This window comes from Ceratotherium simum, chromosome 23, assembly GCF_057802395.1.
Source record: "Ceratotherium simum simum isolate JZ-2026a chromosome 23, ASM5780239v1, whole genome shotgun sequence".
Classification (NCBI taxonomy): Eukaryota; Metazoa; Chordata; class Mammalia; order Perissodactyla; family Rhinocerotidae; genus Ceratotherium; species Ceratotherium simum.
The window spans coordinates 20,870,961-20,889,063 of NC_141922.1; the positions used below are offsets into that span (position 1 = coordinate 20,870,961).

Genomic DNA, 18,103 nt, shown 5'->3' on the forward strand with positions numbered 1-18,103 from the left:
TAAATGTAAATTTAATTTTATAAGAAATAGTCATATATTTTCCAAAGTGATTATAGCATCTTCTATTCCCACCAGCAATGCATGAGATTCCCAAATGCTCCACATAGTCACCAAGACATGGTATTGTCAGTTTTAAAATTTTATCCATTCTAGTGGGTGTTTACTGGCATCCCATTGTAGTTTTAATTTGCATTCCCTTACGACTGATGATGTTGAGCATCTTTTCATGTGTTTATTACTATTCCTATATCTTCTTTTGTGGAATGTTTTTTCAAATCCATGCCTATTAAGAAAAATCTGGGTTATGTCTTATTATTAAGCTCCAACAGTGGTGGCTCTAGGGCAGGGGTAAGGGAAGATGGCTACCTGTGTGAATTTTCTTGCCAATATTTTCTAAATCAAGAGCCATCCAATAAATTATGCTGTTGGAACACATGAGAAAAGGCATTGGCAATGTCTTACTTGAGACTCAGCAACAACAAAGACATTTATCAAGGAGAAATATATTTTCTATTTATTGGAATAATTAAATAACAAAGAGTAAAATTTTAAAAACATACATAAAAATATTATTAAAAATTAAAATACAGTGAAACTATAAAACAAGTATACAATTAGAAATACATTAACTGAGCATCCTCAAAACTACATATACACAGGATATTTATAAAATTCTTTAGAGATGTAATAGCTATTTTTTGATTGAAGTTGATTTTTTAAATAACTTTCAAACTAAGGAAGGAAGTAGTAAATAAAAGCTTCACCCAATTTATAAACGTCCAAAGAGAATGATTCTGTGTTATTTCTTGCTTGTCTTTTCTAATACCCATTGAATTACCTAAGGGGAGAAAAAATGATTATGGTACATCTCTGTTGAAAACACAAGTGACAAAAAAGAACACTGTTAAAACTTCAATAGAGTATAGTAGATAATTTAAAATAAAAAATAACGTCAAAATCTTAAAACACTTTTTATCTTAAAAACACATTTTATTTTCTAACTGAAGAATGGTTTTTGCTGGACTTGAACTGCAGAGTATAGTAACTGGTCTCACCGGCTAAAAAGAAGACTTTGCTCTATTTTCTCATCTTTATTTGAAAATATTTTCAAATGGTCACTACAAAGAAATAAACCAAACTTTGAAAACAAATCAAAATGGACTAATTTTTCTAGCCCTTTGCATTATTTATTTTTCTTTCTTAAAATCATTTTAGGAGGCCAGCCCAGTGGTGTGGTGGTTGGACTTGGCACACTCCACTTCGGTGGCCTGGGATTGCAGGTTTGGATCCTGGGTGCAGACATACACCACTCACCAAGCCATGCTGTGGTGGTGTCCCACATATAAAACAGGAAGATCTGCACAGATGTTAGCTCAGGGCTACTCTTCCTCAAGCCAAAAAAAAAAAAAAAAAAAAAAAAAAGAGGAAGATTGGCAACAGGTGTTGGCTCAGGGCCAATCTTCCTAACCCCCTTACTCCCCCCAAAAAAATCATTTTAGAAAGTCTTGTTCACAGAGCAACCTATTAAACACTACTAAATGCTCTGCTTGCCTAAGTCTATTTTAAGTACTTGAAAGAGTGTTTTTACTACATATCTAACAGCATCATAGCTACCCTGAAATAAAATAGCAATTTAATGGAATGTAGTTTCTTAATTTATTTACCTGTACAACATTATTGTTTGCTGTTTTCTTCATTTCTTCAAATAGACCCCTTGAAGTTTTAAGATCCTAAACATAACAAAATACAGCATTTTAAAATTTGTACATTAGGTATAGAAGGAAAGTACCTCAACATAATAAAGACCATATATGAGAAACCCACAGCTAATATCATCCTCAATGGTGAAAAACTGAAAGCTATCCCTCTAAGAACAGGAACCAGACAAGGATGCCCACTGTCACCACTCCTATTTAACATAGTATTGGAAGTCCTAGCCAGAGCAATCAGGCAAGAGAAAGAAATAAAAGGGATCCAAATTGGAAAGGAAGAAGTGAAACTGTCACTATTTGCAGATGACATGATTTTATATATAGAAAACCCTAAAGAATCCACCAGAAAACTTTTAGAAGTAATAAACGAATATGGTAAAGTTGCAGGATACAAAATCAACATACAAAAATCAGTTGCATTTCTGTACACTAACAATGAAGTAGCAGAAAGAGAAATTAAGAATACCATCCCATTTACAATTGCAACAAAAGAATAAAATACCTAGGAATAAATTTAACCAAAGAGGTAAAAGATCTGTACACGAAAACTATAAAACATTTCTGAAAGAAATTGAAGAAGACACAAAGAAATGGAAAGATATTCCGTGCTCTTGGATTGGAAGAATTAACATAGTTAAGATGTCCATACTTCCTAAAGCCATCTATAGATTCAATGCAATCCCTATCAAAGTTCCAACAACATTTTTCACAGAAATAGAACAAAGAATCCTAAAATTCATATGGAACAACAAAAGACCCGAATAGCTAAAGGAATCCTGAGAAAAAGAACAAAGCTGGAGGTATCACACTCCTGATATCAAAATATACTACAAAGCTATAGTAACCAAAACAGCATGGTACTGGCACAAAAACAGACACACAGATCAATGGAATAGAATCGAAAGCCCAGAAATAAACCCACACATCTATGGACAGCTAATCTTTGACAAAGGAGCCAAGAACATACAATGGGGAAAAGAAAGTCTCTTCAACAAATGGTGTTGGGAAAACTGGATAGCCATAGGCAAAAAATGAAAGTAGATCCTTACCTTACACCATACACAAAAATTAACTCCAAATGGATTAAAGACTTGAATGTAAGACCTGAAACTGTGAAAGTTCTAGAAGAAAACATAGGCAGTACGCTCTTCCACATCGGTCTTAGCAACATCTTTTCAAACACCACATCTGACCGGGCAAGAGAAACAATAGAAAAAATAAACAAATGGGACTACATCAAACTAAAAAGCTTCTGCACAGCAAAGGAAACCATCAACAAAACGAAAAGACAACCTAACAATTGGGAGAAGATATTTGCAAACCATACATCTGATAAGGGCTTAATCTCCAAAATATATAAAGAACTCATGCATCTCAACAACAAAAAAACTACCAACCCAATTAAAAAATGGGCAAAAGACCTGAACAGACATTTCTCCAAAGAAGATATACAGATGGCCAACAGACACATGAAAAGATGTTCAAAATCACTAACTATCAGGGAAATGCAAATCAAAACTACAATGAGATATCACCTCATGCCTGTCAGAATGGCTATAATTAACAAGACAGGAAACAACATGTGTTGGAGAGGATGTGGAGAGAAGGGAACTCTCATACACTGCTGGTGGGAGTGCAAACTGGTGCAGCCACTATGGAAAACAGTATGGAGATTCCTCAAAAATCAAGGATAGAACTACCATATGATCCAGCTATTCCACTGTTGGGTATTTATCCAAAGAACTTGAAAACACCAATTTGCAAAGGTACATGCACCCCTGTGTTCATTGCAGCCTTATTCACAATAGCCAAGACTTGGAAGCAACCTAAGTGCCCATCAAGGGACGAATGGATAAAGAAGCTGTGGTATATATACACAATGGAATACTACTCAGCCATAAGAAATGACGAAATCCAGCCATTTGTGACAACATGGATGGACATTGAGGGTATAATGCAAGGTGAAATAAGTCAGAGGGAGAAGGCCAAATGCCGTATGATTTCCTTCATTAAGTAGTAGATAATAACAACAATAAACAAACACATAGGGACAGAGATTGGATTGGTGGTTGCCAGAGGGGAAGGGGGGAGGGGGGAGGGTGAAAGGGATAATTCGGTACATGTGTGTGGTGATGGGTTGTAATTAGTATTTTGGTGGTGAACATGATGTAGTCCATGCAGAAATAGAAGTACAATGATGTACACCTGAAATTTTTGCAATGTTATAAACCAATGTTACTACAATAAAAAAAAAAATAAAAAAAAAAAATAAATAAAATGTTCATTTTAGCCCTAAAAAAAAAAAAAAATAAAATTTGTACATTAAATTACAGAGAACAAGTCATTATTAAACAAACTTGAGATTATCCAAGATCATTCTTTAAGTATTAATGCAATTTGGGAAATATTACAAAAAATCAAAGTAATAGATTATAATTTAGCTCCATCTTGAACTATCAAAATGCTCTAACAAAAACTCATACATATATACATAAATCTTTATATACGTAAATCACTCTGATCTCCTATTCCCAATAGCACTGACCAAATCTAAGGCCCAGCCTTGACTATGAGTATCTACTAATGCTTTATTACTCAAAAAATGAACATACAGTTTGTATTTATTTTTCAGATAAAATTATCTTTTTTCTCTCTCTTCTTTTTGGCTATTTCACTGCACCACAAAGAGAAAATGACATAGGTAGGGAAACAGAAATTTCTGACTTTTAAAAAATTAATGATTTTAGGGCCGGCCCCGTGGCTTAGCAGTTAAGTGCACGCGCTCCGCTACTGGTGGCCCGGGTTCGGATCCTGGGCGCGCACCGATGCACTGCTTCTCCGGCCATGCTGAGGCCGCATCCCACATACAGCAACTAGAAGGATGTGCAGCTATGACATACAACTATCTACTGGGGCTTTGGGGAAAAAAAAGGAGGAGGATTGGCAATAGATGTTAGCTCAGAGCTGGTCTTCCTCAGCAAAAAGAGGAGGATTAGCATGCATGTTAGCTCAGGGCTGATCTTCCTCACAAAGAAAAAAAAAAAATTAATGATTTTATCAAATTACATTACAAAGTGAAAAAAAAAATCTAAATGTATTAAAAAACAAAGCAGTCCACTGTTGCACCTCCAAGTTATGCTCCATAGAGGCAGCCACTTTCAACTCTTTTAGCTGTTTCTCTTGTTTATACCTTCATGTTTCTAAATAGCATGCTTATACTGCTACTTTGTGATTTAACAATTTTAGACAGTGACTACTGTCATCAGCTATAATGGTCGTGGATTCAGGTCTCTGAATCCTTCCACTTCCCTTTCCCTTCTCTCAACAACAGTTGCACCACGTTTTTTGATTAGTAAAGAGTCAGAGTTTGCATTATTATATCTAGGTAAATACAGTTCAATCCTGAGCTAATATTTTGCAGTTATAATTTCTCTTTCATCTAACATTTGGTTTATCTTATAGTTAAACTACATTTGTTTAATTTTCCATGTATAAAATTCTGGGTGCCCCCCAACCCCACACCAAATGCTGTAAAAGATTGATTAAATGTACAACAAAGCTTTTTCAAACACTCAAGTATACTGGATAATCTCTCATTTCAGTTTTTTGTTTTTTAATTCTATTTTACCTTGGAAATCTTTCTCCCACAGCCTGCTCCCATTTGGTCTAAGTGCTCCCTAGGCCTGGTTCTGTTAGGACTTGTCTTCCCCAGTCTAGTTAGCTTTTGTTTAATTTCTCGATTCAGTCCCTCGTTCTGCTGAACTTCATCTTCCTGCAGATTCTTCAGAAGAGTACACGAAAGACAAATTTTTTTAGCCCTTCCATGTCTGAAAGTATCTTTATGGAATCCTCACACCTGATTGAATTCTAGACTGGGTATAAAATACTAGGTAAATCACTTTCCCTCAGAAACTGAAGATACTTTTCTACTGTCTTCTAGCGTAAATGGTACTTACTGTGGAGAAGTCCCATGCCATTCTGATTCTTTTTTAAAAGATTTTATTTATTTATTTTTTTCCCCTTAAAGCCCCAGTAGATAGTTGTATGTCATAGCTGCACATGCTTCTAGTTGCTGTATGTGGGACGCGGCCTCAGCATAGCCAGAGAAGCGGTGCATCGGTGCGCTCCCAGGATCCGAACCCCGGGCCGCTAGCAGCGGAGCGCGCGCACTTAACCGCTAAGCCATGGGGCCGGCCCTGATTCTTGACTCTTTCCATGTAAACTACTTTCTCTCCTGGGAAGCTTTTAGGAAACATTCTCTCTGTCCCAGGGGGTGTGAAACTCCACAGTGATGTGGCTTGTTGTAGAACTGTCATTAACTAGGCTGGACAAGCTGTGTGCCCTTTCCAGGAGGAGGCTTGTGTCCATCAGTTCTGGAAAACTTTTGATGCCTGCTCTGATATCTGTTCCCCAACATTAAACCCAGCATATATGGGGTTAAAACCAAAAGCACCCCATCCCCTTCTTCTCTAGTTCTAATTACAGGTTCTTGAAGTTTCTTACAGGGAAACTGATGTCCAGAGAACATCAAGAAGCTGAAGCTCCCAGACCCCAACTCCTCGTCTTCCTGGCACCAGAATCCACCCTCCATCATGGAGGCAGACAACCAAGGACACCCACCTGCGGATTCCCTTATCTGGCCATCCCCTTCTCTGCCAGCAGCCTCACGAGGCCAAAGGCAGGCTGGTGGGAAGGCGCCAACCAGCAAGGCCACAGGCTCCCCCTCTCTACAAGCAGCCACATTCCTGGTAACCTTTAAAAATCCCTGCCTCCCATCTTTCGAGGAGAGGATTTTGAGGGCTTACTCTCATCTCCTGGCTGACGTCACCCAAAATAAACCCCTTTGCTTGCCATAACCCTGGCATTCCAGTTTTTATGTTGGTCCCTCTTGTGTGACAGGTAAAAAGAACCTGTGTTTGTGGCTGGTAACACTTTCTGTCATATTTTTGATAATTTTCTCTCCTCTAGTCTCTATTTTTGAAACTCCTGTTATTAGCATATTGGATCTTCTGGATAAGTCCTCCATATTCTTATTCCATGTTTAATGTTTTTATCATTTGGTTCTAATTTCTGGTAAACTTCTTAATCTCAACTGTTCAGCCTTTCTATTAAATTGATTTTTATCATATTTTTAATTTCAAGGAGCTTTCATGTTTTTGGGAAACAGCATCCTGTTCTAGTTTTACACATGCAATTATCTTTTTGAGGGAATTCTAGTTTTCATGAAGTTTCCTTCAGGCTTCTGCTCCTTCAGAGTTCCCTTCACTCCTTTATGTTTTGGTATCTCTTGTGTTAGAAGCTTTCCTCAAAAGTCTGCTGATCCTTAGCTGTTCAGTCACATTTAAAAGTGAGATACTAAAAATTTTATTGGAAGCGCTGTCTGTGCAGAGGTTGGTCACTGGTGGCATTACAAGGGAGGGTGATAAGGGGGCCAGTTGGCTTTTTCACTGCAGCCTCCAATTTTTTTTTCTCCAGACTACTTCCTGCACTGTCACAGAGGTGGGAGGAGAGAATTATGTGTAATACACCTGTAGTTAACATTGCAGGAGAAGGACGTGCAGAGCAAGTTGAAGGGTCCCCAGTTCACTTTGTAGATCTTTATTTTCTACATGGCACCTTGCCCATGCTTTCCATGATACCCGGTGTCTTCAAATCCTGAGCACCCCAAAGACTGTGTCAGCTGCACTGGTTTGATTCTCTTTGGTATTCCATTAGGCAGGTACTTAGGTTGTAACTTCTTTTACTCTGCTATACCACACTTCTGTATGCTTTTTCTTATTCAACAACGTACTGAAAACATTTCTACATTTTTTTTTCTTTCCTCTTTTCTTGGTTTTTATACGTTTATGTTGTCTTTCTTGAGAGATTTTGGAGAGAAGGGGAATTGAATGCATGTGGTCATTCTGCAATTTTAACCAGAAACCCACGTATAACTGTGATTCAAGTCAGAAACTCTTAAGGCTGGAGATAATCTAACACCACCTAAGTTTCAGAAAACAGTCATGTGAGGGGCTGATCTGTCCAATGTCTTACAACTAGCTGATAATGGATCCAAAGTTAAAAACTGGGTGTTTTCATAGGCAGTCCAGTAGCTTTTTCACTATATACTAAAATTACTAATTAAAGCTTAGTATCAACTTAAGTCAGACTTGTTAGGGAAACACTGAAGATACAAGTTAAAATGTAGTTTTCTATATATGAGGACTAAAATCAAATAAATAAAAAAAAACATTTTAGCTTCAATTTTTCTATCTCCATTTAAAAAAAATCTGGTAACAAGTTATAAGCTATCAGTATAGGTAATACTCAGTAAACATTTTTGTGCCAAACAGGAACATTAGAATGTGACCTTAACTTTGCCATTAGTAGAGAAGACACTGTACCTTTAGATAGAACTTCGAGATCTCAAAGAGACGCTGGCTGCAGGCAGTGAAACATTCATGAGCCTCAGTAATGCTGTGTTTCTTCAGGGTTTCAGTAACTACTTCTTTCAATATCTTGAACAGAACATAACATATGACTAAATTTCTTGGAAAAGGTACAAACATATTTCAGCTTTAGAGTTCAATTCTGTGAATTACACGGTCATGTAGCTATGTTAAAGATAGATAAGCTCATTAAGATAAAACAAGAGAGATCTGTAACATTTACACAGTCACACGTGTCACAGGATAATATCTGTCAGTGAGAGATGACTGGAGTATCTTAAGAGAGGAATTCAAATCACGAGCTCTGCATTGAAATCAGAGTGTAAAAGTTACACACAGCAGGGATATATACATGTGTATTTATTTTTTATTATGGAAAATTTTAAACACTGAAAAGTAGAGAGAAATTTTATAACAAACCCCTATCTTGATATATCAACCAGCTTCAACAAGGATCAATTTGTGACTAATTTGTTTCATTTTATCCTTGCCCACTTTCCCAGTATTCTTCTTACACTGGATTATTTTAAAATTATAGATATCATTTCATTTCATTTGTAAAAGTTTTAGACATACATTTTACATGACTCAAATAAAGGATTTCTTCCCATGCAGAACTAAGACAGACAGGAAATAAATCTGTACCCGTGTGTGTTTCTGTGATCTTGATTCCTTAGTTTGTCTTAACGTTTTTGATTCATGCGTACTTTTTTGACCTGAACTGGCCTTTGTGGTGATTTTTGAAGTTTCACAGCCAAGAACTGGAACAGATGGACAGGTCATAGATAATGATCTCTCTGCCCGTGTCTTTCTGGATGTCACTGCATGATGGTGATGATTAGAAATGCCACTTGTCTGAGAAAGAAGAGAATCTGAACTTTCCGATTTCACAAGTCTATTGTGGGGAAAATATCAAAAATATAGAGTAAGTGAATCAACAATGAGGCTCATTTTCTGTCCTAAATGTTGCAACTACGTCCACTGACATATAAACCCAAGAAAAGCAAATAAAATTTCTTGCTACTACTGCCTTAAACAAGCAAACAAATCACATTATACACTGCTCCCTTAGTTCTTCAAATGAGTGACTTAAACATAGAAGGCAATGAATAACAAACTAGAATTTCAGCTAGTAGGAAAAGCAACAAGCAATATTACTGTCGCCCTCTCCCTCAATTTAGAATTTCTCACATAAATCAGCTATGGCATGCCAGGTGGTGCTATTTATAGATTCAATACTCATCTGTTAAGTACTTACACTCTTTATTACGATAATTTTGATGAAGAAACCTATACTTATTGTACCTAAGCAACTACCTGTGCAAAATAAATAACAGTGTTAAAACAAATACAAATAAAACTATAAACTAGCTCTTGTTTCAATCTTTCTAAAATGTTTAAATTTCCTTTTACAAGATAGGGTCTCATATCCTTCTATTCTGCTTACCCACAAGCCACAGTGCACTTTCTTTTCTGGAACACATATCTTTTTATTAGTCACAAGTCAGAAATAAGAAATATTATTACAAAATACAGTACCCTAAATGTCAATGGATTTGCTTTTTCGCTTTATCAGGTGTAAAAAGTACCATGAATTTGTAAAGTCCTCATGAAAATAACTTAGCTATTCCATATCAGGGAAATAGTATTCTAATATTTTTAACTGTTTAAAAAAAGATCTGAAAGTTTCACTTTAATGTATTTCATACTTTTGAAAGGTTTAAATCCAATAAGAATTTTAGGCTTGATTTAGATGCCAAAGACCTAAATTTGATTCTAAAAATATATAAATTCAATAGAAATTAGAGTGTTTATTTCATAAAGTTCTAATTTCTGCTCAAGTATTTGGGCATTTTATTAGGTAGCAAAAAAAGGTATCTAGAAAAGTTTCATATAATGTATTACTATGTAGGCTTTAAAACTATATTTTATATGAAACAAGTGGTTTTAAAATGGTGCCTCATGGAACCTTTTGTTTACGGGGCCAATGCAGGCAGACAGTGGTGAGAGCAGAGGGAAGGAAGAGCTAACAGAATTGCTGTCCCCAAACACCCTCAGCAGCTCAGCTCCTTAATCTATTGGATAAGATCTCCAGTGTTCCATGGCTTCAGAATTTTACCATCCATGGTGCTAATGGATTGTATATTAGCATATAAAGCAAGCAACAGTGTGTTTTTCCAAAATCATTTCTTTTTATAACTTATAAGCATAATCGTCAACTGTTCACAATAAAAACAAAATTCCTGGTATGAAGGAATTAATCTAAATTCTATGCAGAAAGCAACTTAAAAATATGAAAGACTAATATGAAGAAAAAAATTACCCTAAGGACTATAATACTTTTTGTTTGGATACTATCTTTATGCACTTAATATATCACCTTTTTTTGGGATAAAGGCAAGTCAGATCTTTTGATCTCCTTTTCAGCCGGGATGCTTTGGTCTGGAGTTCACTTTGTAAAGCTTCTCCGTCAGGGACACTTCCAGGCTCTGATAAAACTGCAGGCGATGGAAGAGGGCTCAACACAGTCGGTACTGGAAAACTTTCTCTGGTACAGGTAGTTTGAGTTTCATAACGAATAAGACGAGACTGAAGTTCAGAAAATCCTCCATCTCTTTCCAGTGCTTTTCGGTCATCTAAGCAATATCTAAACAAGAGAAAGTTCATGAAAATCAAAGCCTCCACGACAGCAATGGGCTTTTCCCTACCAATTAGGAAATAGCAAAATATTTACTTAAAAAGTTCTTCCTTAACTTCCTAATAATTGTTGGAAGCTTGAGTGAGTGGCTGACTTCCCTCACAATTCCAGTTTTTTCTAGCTTGCTGGATGACATGGCCAAAGATTAAAAAATTCGAAGTACAATCTGATTCCTCTTTGACTGTTTCTGGGCAATAGATTAAGTTAATCCTCTGGCTTATTTTCAAAATAATACAGTTGCTGTTTTAATACTTTTTAAATCTCTACTAACCTCTGACTCCTCGGCATGGCTGGTATGTAACAACGTGAAATGCTGACTTCTGTTAGAACGGGCAAGTTTATTTTCAACACAAAGATTAAAAGGGTATAAAAGCATTCTAAACTGGCTCACCAAACACAGCTCAGAACATTTTGACTTTTTCTTTGAAACTCACTTCCCATCTTATTGACTGATTGACAGATTTTCCTTCAAACACTTTGGCTGTCTCTGTGCATCTGGTTTCTAGCTAAATCTGATTCAAGGAATCAATGCAATGTTAGCTCTGTGAATGCTTCTGGACTTAAAGAAATCCTATGCTGTTAAGTACAACAAATAAGCATATCAGGAAAATTACCTATGAGATGTGTGACTCTAAAAAACTCTTTACTTTCTCCCCTTCTACAGCTGCATCAAGGAAACACAAATGGTTTCATATATGTGACGGTAGGACTACAAAAATTAAACCCTTTCTCTGTTATCTGTCCTCTTCACTTTTAAAATTCTAAGATGCTCCCTAGAATCTGAACTTTGAGTCCATAAGCTGTTAGTTCATCTCCCAAGGAGTATACTGTTACCCTAACATTTGATTGCCTAATGGAGGTTTAAAGGACTTTCTTTTTCCTTTGTGACACTTATGTATTTGATTTCCAAGAGTATAGACTAGGGAGCCAGGCTCCCTGGATTTAAATCTGCTCTACCACTGATTAGCTGTGTGAACTTGGCCAACCTACTTAACTTGATCTACGCTTCTGTTGCTTCATCTGCAAAATGAGATTTATAGCAGTTATCTGAAAGAGCTACTGTGAAGATTCCTTGAATGAGTAACATGTAAGCACTTAGAACCAGTTCCTGGAACATGCAAGCAAAATAATATTATCAGCAGCAGCAGTAGCAGGTTTATTTTCCACCACAGTAAATGTTATAGTATGCTGATAATATATAGCACAGTAAGGATTTAGATCCAGGTTGGTGACTTCAGAGCCTGACTTTAACCAATTTAGTAGACTCTCTCTCAACGTAAAGTGTAAGGATCATCTTACTCAGGGATCAACCTATGCCTGAACATTAGAATTATCTGAAGAAGATTTTACAAAATACTGATGCCTGGTCTACACACATGCCCAGAGTTTCTGATTCAATTGGTCTGGGGTGATACTCAGTCATGGACTTTTTTTTCTTTAAAAAGCTGTTTAGGTGATGCTAAAGCGTAGCTAGGACTGAAAAATCCCTGTTCTAACCCAACGGTTTAATTTAACAGGGGAGAAAACTGAGCTCCTAAATCAGAATGCTAACTGGTGGCAGAACAGAGACTAGAACTCAGGTCTCTCAATTCTTTGTCTAACATTCTTTCTCTAGTCTTTTGTTTAATAAAATAGATTTCATTAAAAATGAGCAGCAACCCTAAGGATTACTGATGAGTCCTACTCTACCCTGGGCAACTGATAGAATCTAGAATAAAATTAAGAACCATGAATGTTAAGAAAGGTACTAGGCAAGAGGCAATGTAATGCCTGATGAGCCTACAGGAAATTTTTGAGAGAAAAGATGTATATTTTGACTCCAAATGAAGGTTCTTTTTCTACTCTAATTTTGATTCTAAGATGCATATTTTTTCCTTCCAGTTTTAACACTTCTTGATCATAGCTGTTCATAATGTCATCCCTTCAACTGAATTATGTGCACTGACTTTGCCATTTAAAATGCCTTCAAAATGATTATACTATGAATTGGCATTGAACAAAAAGTTACTTTGTAAATAAGAAAGGAACAGAAACAGAGTAGCAGGGTGTATATTTGACATTAGTGAAGTAAATATTCACTTTTGGATGAATGACTACAGTTCCATATTTTTTTGCAAAAAAATAAACAAATGCTTTATGTATCCAAAGGAAAAAAATACCTATAAGAAGATGAAGCTATTTTTGTTTTGTAAATACAAAATAGGCAAGATATTGCCTATCACACACCAAGCAATGCCAATGAAGGCAGGAGAAACTGTCAAATCTCTTGGAATAGATGAAAGAAATTTTAAAGCAACAAGAGGCTGGTGTGACCAACTGATTGTCACAGTTTGACAGCAGAGTTTAATTTGTTGCTAAAGAAAACAGTGCATCTTACAATCAACAGTATCTTATACTCCAGGATAGGATAGATAACTGAAAAACAAAACAAACAAACTGGCCAACAACAGATATATATCATCTTGCCTTAAGAAACATTGATTTGCACTTGAGCAGTTTATATGTTTTTTCCAAATATTCCTTATGTCAGAGTAGAGGAATTGCTCAAGGATTCTAAAGGCTTACAGCAACACAGGAAGAGAGAACTTTCTTTGCAGTTCCATATTTACTTTAAAATTTCACTTGACTTTTGTTTCTACTCCACAATCCATGTTTAACATAAATAGGCCCCCACACTATACACCCAAATATTGAAAAAAGCATGTTTCTGGATTCACCATGCCATCTCCTACAACTTCCTTAGTTCAGTCTCAATGCCGCCAGCTTAATGAGCATAAATTCACAGTACATAAAACTGACTCAGAGCTACATTTGTTTATTTGCCTATGGGGGTAGGTAGGTAGTAGAGGAGAAGAGAACTATTGCTTTATAATAGAATCTCATAAAATTATATGTGTATAAAACAATAAATTAAGTTCTGCCTAGATTTAGCCCCATCAAGAAACAGTGCTCAAATAACTCAATTTAATATTTTGATAAATGATCATGAAGAATATATCTTTTACAAATTCTATAAATTTATACGTACCATTAAAAGTTTTCTAAAGCAAACTAAAAACAACAGAAGAAAAAAGTAACAGAAGAAAAAAGTAGGGAGATAAGACTTTGACCAAAATTAAACTATAGCATTTTGGGAAAAATAATCAAAAATATGGTTATATGATTGATACTTCAGTCATGAGTTAAAACGGAATTATTATAGCTAATTCCATTCAAATCAGTGCTTCAGTAAGTTTGTAGGGCTGAAGAGGAGAAAAACATGTGTCTCATGGGGTCAATATTTTGGCCATGTAGCAAAGAAGATGTTAATACTACTACATTTTCTGACTAGAGTAGAATATTGTTGATCATAATAATATAAACACTGTCTACTGGTTTCAACTTTCAGATTCAGGTTATATGCAAAATACCTTAAAATGTTGTTATGTTCTACTAACAGATTAGGAGGCCCCAAAATTCTTATCAAACAAAATGAGAGATAATACTCCTTTATAGCTGATGGAATAATAAATAGAAGTTTAGACACATTATTTGAAAACATCAAAATAAATAGCAGAAAACTCAAAGTGAGAAGAATGGGAACCAAGTCCTCATATTTCATAGTAGAGTCAATAATATTTTATATAGAAATATTAATAAATATTGATAGAAGGATATTCTTTAGAGGAAGAGAAGTGACCATCAGAGAAACTAAAATCAAACAAATAAAACCCTTGTTTCTAAAAACTGAGACTGGAGGTAAGGATAAATAAGAAAAGGAATTGTTGGTTTTTATTATAAGCTTTTCTGTAATGTATAATTTCTATGTCTTTAATAAAAATCAAACTGAGGGGAGAAAACAGAAATATATATCCTATTAATCAAATTTTTATATACTAGAAAAAAGAAGCTCCCACTTAAATTGGATTAAGGCAAATTTAGTACAAACAAAAAATCAAATTTGTAATCATTGCACAAAAAGGGTATATAGCTAAAAAAATGAATAGTTTAAACAAAAGGTTTAGCTAAATTCAAGGCCATTTGAGAAACATACCTAACTTTTTCATGTTAAAGAGAAAATAATACTCCTGTCAAAACATCAGAAGTGAAAAGCGTGAACAAGTGGCATTTCTTATCTTTTTATGATTCAGTAGTTATCTCTGAGTTGTCTGTTGTTAACAAAATAATTTAAAATTCTTATCTGAACCACTTAGATTTAAATTAGCATTTCATACAGGACTTTTTTCAGAAATGATTCACTGTTGGATGTTGTAGTTCCTATTTGCCCAAGTTCTTATTTCAACTGTTTCTTCCACACTAGACAGACAGAAGTTGTTGTATCAGTATGTTGCTCCTTATTATTGTTGAATAGTATTGCTTTGTATACACAGACAAGTTTATTCATTATTCTTCTATTGATGTACACCTAGGCTGTTTCCAGTTTGGGGCTGTTATGAATAAAACTGCTCTGTACATTCTTGTACAAGTCTTTTTGTGGAGTTAGGTTTTCATTTCTGTTAGGCCAATACCTAGTATTGGAACTGCAGAGCCATAGGGTCTGAGTATGTTTAGTTTTATAAGAACCTGCCAGATCCTTTTCTGAAATAGATATATCATTTTATACTCCCACCAACAAGGTACTTGTACTCTGATTGTTCCACAAACTTGCCAATATTTATTAGTCTTTTTAATTTTAGCCATTCTGGTAGCAGCACAGAATTTTATTTTATGGATGTACTATAATTTATTTAACCAAGCCCCTAAAGTTGACATTATTTCCCTGTTTTCTATTTTAAATAACAGTAAAAAATACCCTTGCATAATAACTCTCACTGTACATCATTCATTTTTTCATTAAGCTAAATTAATCAGATGTTACAAATATTACAAGCTTTTTCCGTTCTATATTTCTTGCTAAGATTACTTTAATATTTTCTGGTTTTACTTGCTAGTTTGAATGGGATCCTTTCCATTGTGTTTAAAATTGGAAATGGATGGTTTAGAGGAAAACTATGCTTTTTATATGTACTTTATCACTGCCCACTTTACAAATCCTCCTACTACTTCTAATAGTCTTTCAGGTCTCTTCTCTGCAAAACAAAAAATAAACAAAAACCTCTTTTTGTCTCCTTTTCAATATATATAACTCAAACTCTTCAGGTTTCCTTATTTTAATTCACTGGCTAGAACATACAGAACAATGGCTTAAAAGAAAAGTGATTTTCTTGCACCTGACTTGAATGGGAGTTTAATTTTGATCCTTGAAAATAAAGTAACTGAATATTTTGCCTCTAGTGTCAAACTTTATAGAAATATTCTTTAAATGAAATAAATCTTATTTAAACATAGCAAGGAACCTAAGCATTCCTAGAATGACTTGTTGGGTGTCCTTCTGTACTTTCTCAATTGCACAACCATCCACCCAATGTGCCTAAGCTAGAAACACTGAAGAAATTCTTACCTCCTTCTTTCTCATCCCCAACATCTAATTGGTTTCTCAAGTTCTTTAGATAGGTCTTAAGTTTGTATTCTCCTTGCTATTTTCACTGTCTTCAAAGTATTTTAGTCCTTCAACATGTCTTGCTTGAAATATTTCAACTCAGTTTATCAAAAGACAATGAGATTTCTTTTAATGGCACAAACCCAAACATATAATTTCATGCTTTAAAAATAAACGTTTTTGGGCCGGCCCGGTTAAGTGCTCGCACTCCATTACTGGCGGCCCGGGTTCGGATCCCGAGCGCGCACTGACGCACCGCTTCTCCGGCCATGCTGAGGCTGCGTCCCACATAAAGCAACTAGAATGATGTGCAACTATGACATACAACTGCCTGCTGGGGCTGTGAGGGAAAAAAAAAGGAGGAGGATTGGCAATAGATGTTAGCTCAGAGCCAGTCTTCCTCAGCAAAAAAGAGGAGGATTAGCACAGATGTTAGCTCAGGGCTGATCTTCCTCACAAAAAAAAATTAAAATAAAATAAAAATAAAAAATAAACGTTTTTTACTGCCTCAAAAATAAAGATCAATTTTCCTGCCATGTCAACAATGATCTTCATGACTTCATGATTTGCTCACATTATAGTACAATATACTTACTACTCTTATTCAGAAACAAAAATGCTATTTCCTCTTCCTAGAATCTGTACCTCTGTATCTCGTTCCTCCCCAGATATTCCCTTTTTTGCCAGGTAAACTCCTATTCACTCTTTCAAACGTAGTTCAGATGTCTTCTTTGAAATTCTCTCAAATAGTTCCTAGAATTTATTTGCTCCATCCACTGAGCAACGTTATCCGTATTCTAACACTATTTATATTCTACTAACATCATGTGTTTCTTTCTTTCTCCTCTATTAGAGTACAGTTGTCCTTCGGTATCTGCAGGGGATTGGTTCCAGGATCCCCGCAGATACTAAAATCCGAGGATGCTCAAGTCCTTTACACAAAATGGCGTAATATTAGCATATAAACTATACACATCCTCCCATATATTTTAAATCATCTCCAGATTCCTTACAATATCTAATACAATTTAAATGCTATTATATAGTTGTATTGTATTGTTTGGGGAATAATGACAAGAAAAAAAGTCTGCATATCTTCAGTACAGACACAACCATCAGGGGTCTCTCCATCCAGTTGGCTGGATCTGTGGATGCAGACCTGTGGATACGGAGGGCCGATTGTGTATGTATGCTTCTTAAGGGCAGAAATAGTTGTCTTTCAGTCTTTTGTATCTTTAACCCCTGAGTGAAAAACTGTCAGTAAAGTATTTTGAAAGTTTGTGTAAAATAAAGATTAAGTTTACAAGCCAATCAAAATAGAATGTTTCTGTTGTTCACTGACAAGGTTGTTTCTTAAAGATTAAGGTAAAATCAAGTCCTTTCCTATTTCCATTTATGGAAAATCAATGTAAAGTAATGTTTTTCTTTAAGAATGGGAAACATTTTGCCAAAGGAATCACTAAGGTCTTGAAAATTTATTGTAAGGTATATTATCAGTAACATTTATTTCTTATCTTTGTAAAAATGGTAGATGTGCACATGACCTCAGAAACTGCTAATACCTTTAAGCAAGAGAATCCTTTGAAATTTTATTCACATTAGTCAATTAAAATTCTATAAAAATGTACACATAATTAACATGTTACAAATAGGAACACATTTCACCTAATAGTTTCTGAGCAAGTACAACGTAACTAGTGACCAGGGAATAGTGATGTGACCAGTAGTATAAATACACATTTATAACACAGCGACCAAAATAATTTTGATTAAAATATCTAGTAAC

At 35.3% G+C, this 18,103-nt stretch overlaps 1 protein-coding gene across 1 annotated transcript in view; it reads right to left on the reverse strand.

The window, feature by feature from the left end:
* Positions 1-483: 483 nt before the first annotated feature.
* The window catches only part of MTBP (MDM2 binding protein), a 77,092-nt gene continuing 59,472 nt past the window's right edge, over positions 484-18,103 (reverse strand). Inside the window, exons 18-22 of the mRNA XM_087447492.1 lie at positions 10,521-10,787; positions 8,786-9,035; positions 8,096-8,209; positions 1,665-1,730; positions 484-838 (exon numbers count right to left, since the gene is read on the reverse strand). Of these exons, the coding sequence (XP_087303618.1) occupies positions 800-838; positions 1,665-1,730; positions 8,096-8,209; positions 8,786-9,035; positions 10,521-10,787 (736 nt within the window). The 3' untranslated portion in view covers positions 484-799. The remainder of the gene's footprint in view (positions 839-1,664; positions 1,731-8,095; positions 8,210-8,785; positions 9,036-10,520; positions 10,788-18,103) is intronic.